General features: G+C 38.7%; 1 protein-coding gene across 1 annotated transcript; it reads left to right on the forward strand.

The window, feature by feature from the left end:
• Nucleotides 1–4346: 4346 nt before the first annotated feature.
• LOC139412720 (zinc finger protein 3-like) lies at nt 4347–6209 on the forward strand. Its single transcript, XM_071159384.1, has one exon. It carries the CDS (start codon nt 4566–4568, stop codon nt 5154–5156), a length of 591 nt encoding a protein of 196 aa, XP_071015485.1. The 5' UTR covers nt 4347–4565; the 3' UTR covers nt 5157–6209.
• Nucleotides 6210–6536: the final 327 nt, after the last annotated feature.

Genomic DNA, 6536 nt, shown 5'->3' on the forward strand with positions numbered 1-6536 from the left:
CCGTTACAGTCTGTAGAAACAAGTCAAATGATGTATGCAATCAATCTTTAGGATGTTTTTAACATAAATCATCAATAAGTTTCCAACCGGAGAATGTCATTGTCTGAAGAAAAGCATTGTAACGAGAGCTAACTCTGTTGGGAGCAAGTGTCATGAGACCGAGGCTCTCTGCCAGACCACTTTCTCAAAGAGCTCTCATGAGCCCCTCCTTTTTAGTAGAATCCTCAAACCAGTTTCTAAAGACGGTGACATCTAGTGGAAGCCCTAGGAAGTGCAACCTCATACATATCTCACTGTGAATTCAATAGGCACTGTTTTGAAAATCTATTTCTCACTTCCTGTTTGGATTTCTTCTCAGGTTTTTGCCTGCCATATGAGTTCTGTTATACTCACATACATCATTCAAACAGTTTTAGAAACTTCAGAGTGTTTTCTATCCAATACTAATAATAATATGCATATATTAGCATCTGGGGTATTGAGTTTGGGACAGTTTTCAACTGTGCTAACATAATTGCAAAAGTGTTTTCTAATGATAAACTTGGATTAGCTAACACAACATGCCATTGGATCACAGGAGTGATGGTTGCTGATAATGGGCCTCTGTACACCTTTGTAGATATTCCATAAAATATCTGCCGTTTTCAGCTACAATAGTCATTTACAACAATAACAATGTCGACACTGTATTTCTGATCAATTTGATGTTATTTTAATGGACAATCAATGTGCTTTTCTTTCAAAACAAGGACATTTCTACGTGACCCCAGACGTTTGAACAGTAGTGGATATTTAATATTTTGTATATATCAAGTTGTAGAAACATCTCAAGGATGATCATTGGAAACAGGAAGCATCTGAACTCAATTTTGAGTCTGTCTTGTTCTTCTGTTTTTTTTGTTTTTTTTAAATAAATTTGCAAAAATCTCTAAACCTGTTTTAGCTTTGTCATTATGTGGGTGTGTAGATTGCTGAGGATATTTTTGTATTTAATTATAGAATTAGGCTGTAATATAACAATGTGGAAAAGTCAAGGGGTCTGAATACTTTCCGAGGGCACTGTCAGACCCCTTCCCATTTCTCCCATTTTGGTATATTACAGCCTTCTTCTAAAATTAATTACATGTTTTTCCCCGTCAATCTACACACAACATCCAATAATGACATCACAATACCCCATAATGACATCACAATACCCCATAATGACAAAGCCAAAACAGGTTTTTAGAAATTCTTGCAAATCTAAAAATAAATTAAATTGCTTATTTATGTTTTTAAGTTTTCAGACCCTTTGCTATGAGATTGTCCTTGAGATGTTTCTACAACTTGATTGGAGTCCACCTGTGGTAAATGCAATTGATTGGACTTGATTTGGACAGGCACACACCTGTCTATGTCAGGTCCCACATTTGACACTGCATGTCAGAGTAAAAACCAAGCCATGAGGTCGATGGATTTGTCTGTAGAGCTCCGAGACAGGATTATGTCGGCACAGATCTGGGGACCGGTACCAACACATTTCTGCATTATTAAATGTCCCCAAGAACACAGAGGCCTCAGGGTGAAATATCTTAGTCATTACTTTAAACACACAAATTCTACTATCACCCTTGTGATGTTGAGTGGAGGATGGTATAGCTCATCATTTTCACCACTTTTGCCTCTTATTCGTTTTTGACTCCTACCCAGTTTTAGAATAGTTTGATTCCCCTTCCCATACAGTCTACTGAAATGAATACATACACTACCGTTGAAAAGTTTAGGGTCACTTAGAAATGTCCTTGTTTTTGAAAGAAAATTGTTTTTTTTGTCCATTAAAATAACATCAAATTGACCATTAATACAGTGGAGACGTTGTTAATGTTGTAAATGACTTGTAGCTGGAAACGGATGATTTTTTAAAACGGAATATCTACATAGGTGTAGAGAGGCCCATTATCAGCAACTATCACTCCTGTGTTCCAATGGCATGTTGTGTTAGCTAATCCAAGTTTATCATTTTAATAGGCTAATTGATCATTACAAAACCCTTTTGCAATTATGTTAGCACAGCTGAAAACTGTGGTGCGGATTAAAGAAGCAATAATAACATTCCTTTTTTAGACTAGTTGAGTATCTGGGTCATTTGTCGGTTCGATTACAGGCTCAAAATGGCCAGAAACAAAGACCTTTCTTCTGAAAGTCGTCAGTCTATTCTTGTTCTGAGAAATGAAGGCTATTCCATGTGAGAAATTTCCAAGAAACTGAAGATCTCGTGCAGTTCTGTGTACTACTCCCTTAGAGCCAGTGCATACTGGCTCTAACCAGAATAGAAAGAGGAGTGGGAGGCCCCTGTGCACAACTGGGCAAGAGGACAAGTATTTTAGAGTGTCTAGTTTGAGAAACAGACGTCTCACAAGTCCTCAACTGGCAGCTTCATTAAATAGTACCCGCAAAACACCAGTCTCAATGTCAACAGTGAAGAGGCGACTCCGGGATGCTGGCCTTCTAGACACTATTCTGGTTAGAGACTGTTTGCTCTGTTCTGTGAAGAGAGTAGTACACAGCGTTGTACGAGATCTTCAGCCGTTTCCAGCTACAATAGTCATTTACAACATTAACAATGTCTACACTGTATTTCTGATCACTTTGACATTATTTGATTGGACAAAAAATGTGCTATTCTTTCAAAAACATGGACATTTGTAACTTTAGAATGTATTCATTTATTTCATCACTAATGGTAGTGTATTTAAAAAAAAAAAATTAACCTTTATTTAACTTTCTTAGCATACTGGTTATTGTCCAGAATTTCCGATGACTGACGTGCCCAAAGTAAACTGCCCAGAAGCTAGGATATGCATATACTTGATAGCATTGGATAGAATGCTAATGCTAATGCTAATATATGCATATTATTATTAGTATTGGATAGAAAACACTCTGAAGTTTCTAAAACTGTAAAAATAATGTCTGTGGGTATAACAGAACTGATATGACAGGCGAAAACCTTGAGTAAAATCCATCCGGAATTTTTATTTCTTGAGGTCACAGATTTTTTCAATGCTTGCCTATGGGATATTCAAATTGATAGGACCCAGATTGCAGTTCCCTTGGCTTCCACTAGATGTCAACAGTCTTTAGAAAGGGTTTCATGCTTGTTTTTTGAAAAATTAGTAATTGTAGTTTTTCCAAGATGTCCCCCATTAGAAAAGTAGTCATGTTGCACGCATCAACGAGAGTACGCTCTTCGTTATTTATCTTTGCTATTGAACACACTATTCTCCATCTTAAATATTATTGTTTATTTACATATTAGAATACCTGAGGATTAATTGGAAACTTCGTTTTACTTTTTTGGACGATCTTTACCGGTAACCTTTAGGATTAGTTTGTGTGCATGTTTAACGAGTGACCTACTGAATCAAGCGCGCCATCTAAACTGATAGTTTTGGGATATAATGAAGGATATTATCGAACAAAACAACCATTCATTGTGTAGCTGGGACCCTTGGGATTGCAATCAGAGGAAGATCTTCAAAGGTAAGTGATTTATTTAATTGCTGTCTGATTTTGTGACGCCTGTGCTGGTTGAAAAAGTATTTTGACGTGGGGAGCTGTCCTCAGATAATCGCATGGTATGCTTTCTCCGTAAAGCCTTTTTCAAATCTGACAACGCAGTTGGATTAACAAGAAGCTTTTAAATGATGTAAGACACTTATATTTTCATGAATGTTTAATATTACGATTTTTGTATTCTGCAATTTCACCCGATGTTGTCGTAGGTGTCCCGCTAGCGTTTGTAAATGCGCCCAAACAGGTTAACTAGTCAGGTCAGTTAGGAACAAATTCTTATTTTCAATGACGGCCTAGGAACAGTGGGTTAACTGCCTTATTCAGGGGAAGAACAACAGATTTTTACCTTGTCAGCTCAGGGATTTGCTCTAACCACTAGGCTACCTGTCACCCGGTATGGCCAGAAGAGGACTGGTCACCACTCTGAGCCTGGTTCCTCTCTAGGTTTCTTCCTAGGTTCCTGCTTTCTAGAGAGATGTTTGTGGCCACTGTGCATCTACATCTGCATTGCTTGCTCTTTGGGTATTTTAGGTTGGGTTTCTGTTAAGCACTTTGACAACTACTGATGTAAAAAGGGCTTCATAAAATACATTTGATTGACATGTATATCACACCAACTGACTGGTTCTTCTGATGTTGTTCACACAGGAGACCATGTTGAGACATTCTCCACATCCATAGAGCAAGAGCAGGAAGATCAGAGAGCCAAGAGGTCTCATCACTGCCCACATTGTGAAGAGATTTTCCCATTTCTATCACAGCTAAAAATACACCTACAAATACACACAGGAGAGAAGCCATACTCCTGCTCTGACTGTGGAAAATGTTTTAAAACATCAAATGAGCTAAAAGTTCATCAGAGAACACACACAGGAGAGAAGCCTTATGTCTGCTCTGAATGTGGAAAATGCTTTAAAACATCAAATGAGCTAAAAGTTCATCAGAGAACACACACAGGAGAGAAGCCTTACGTCTGCTCTGAATGTGGAAAATGTTTTAAAACATCAAATATGCTAAAGGTTCATCAGAGAACACACACAGGAGTGAAGCCTTTCTTCTGCCCTGACTGTGGAACTAGTTTCTCTCAACTGTCCCACTTAAAAGCACATGAACGTATACATACAGGGGAGAAGCCATACTCCTGCTCTGACTGTGGGAAATGTTTTAAAACATCAAATGTGCTAAAAGTTCATCAGAGAACACACACAGGAGAGAAGCCTTTCTTCTGCCCTGACTGTGGAACTAGTTTTTCTCAACTTTCCCACTTAAAAGCACATGAACGTATACATACAGGTGAAAAGCCTTACATCTGCTCTGACTGTGGGGCGAGTTTCTCTCTTCTGGGCACCTTAAAAACACACCAACGTATACACACAGGAGAGAAGCCTTACTCCTGCTCTGACTGTGGAAAATGCTTCACAACGTCAACTGATCTAAAAGTTCACCAGAGAACACACACAGGAGAGAAGCCTTACGTCTGCTCTGACTGTGGAACTAGTTTCTCGCAACTTTCCAACTTAAGATCACATGAACGTATACACACAGGAGAGAAGCCTTACTCCTGCTCTGTGGAAGGGTGGGCGTGTAACTCAAACTTCTAGCCAAAGGCTGCTGTGTTTAGAATCTCATCAAGGTTAACTGTAGTATTTTAGATAATTAGCAACTTTGCAACTACTTACTACTTTTTAGCTATTACTTAGCATGTTAGCTTAGCATGCAACTACTTAGTATGGTAGCTTACCTTTCCCCTAAAACCATTTAACCCCTCACCCCTCACCTAGCTAACATTCCAACAACAAATTGGAATTCGTAACATATCATACATATTACAAGTTCGTAACATATTGTATGAATAGCAATGCGTAAAATAACGTAAGAATTGTAATTCTTAACATACGATACTTCCTAGAAGTTGTATTATACTGAACAATTTAAACACAACAATTTCAAAGATTTATAGTTCGTATAAGATAATCAGTCATTTTAAATAAACAATGCCCTAATCTATATATATCACATGACAGGGCAGGGGCTCAGCCATGGGTGGGACTTGGGAGGGCATCGGCCCACTTGGGAGCCAGGCCCAGCCAATCAGCATGAGTTTTTCCCCACAAAACGTCTTGATTACAGACAGAAATACTGCTCACCCCCCTCCCAGACAATCCTGCAGGTGAAGATGTCCTGGGCTGCCGTGGTTACATGTGATCTGCAGTTGTGAGGCCGGATGGATGTACTGACAAATTCTCTAAAAGGACGTTAGAGGTGGCTTATGGTAGAGATATAAATATTGAAATCTCTCCTGCAGTCATCATGACAATTGCACATTCCCCGAACTTGAGATATCTGACATTGTGTTGTGTGGCCTTTTATTGTCCCCCAGCACAAGGTGCAGTTGTGTAATGATAATGCTGTTTTATCAGCATCTTGATATGCCACACCTGTCAGGTGGATGGATTATCTTCACAAAGGCTGAAATGCTCACTTACAGGGATAGTAACAAAGTTGTGCACAACATTTGAGAGAAATAAGCCTTTTCTGCACATGGAACATTGCTGGAATGTTTTATTTCAGCTCATGAAACCAACACTTTACATGTTTAGTGTATATTTTAGTTCAGTTTTTATATTGGTAGTCCAATTTAATGTAACCTAACATACTAAATGGAGTGGAATGGATGTTTTTGTAACATATGATACGTTTTGCTCTGAGACCAGGTTGTCCCTCTGCAGTATTCTGTGGGAAGGAGCTAGTATACACTTCTTACATTTTTTATTGAACCTTTATTTAACTAGGCAAGTCAGTTAAGAATAAATTCTTATTTACAATGATGGCCTAGGAACAGTGGGTTAACTGCCTTGTTCAGAGGCAGAACAACAGATTTTTACCTTGTCAGCTCGGGGATTCGATTTAGGAACCTTTTGGTTACTGACCCAACGCTCTAACCACTAGGCTACCTTCCGCCCCTAACATGTATCAGATAG

This window comes from Oncorhynchus clarkii, chromosome 7 (genome assembly GCF_045791955.1).
Source record: "Oncorhynchus clarkii lewisi isolate Uvic-CL-2024 chromosome 7, UVic_Ocla_1.0, whole genome shotgun sequence".
NCBI lineage: Eukaryota > Metazoa > Chordata > Actinopteri > Salmoniformes > Salmonidae > Oncorhynchus > Oncorhynchus clarkii.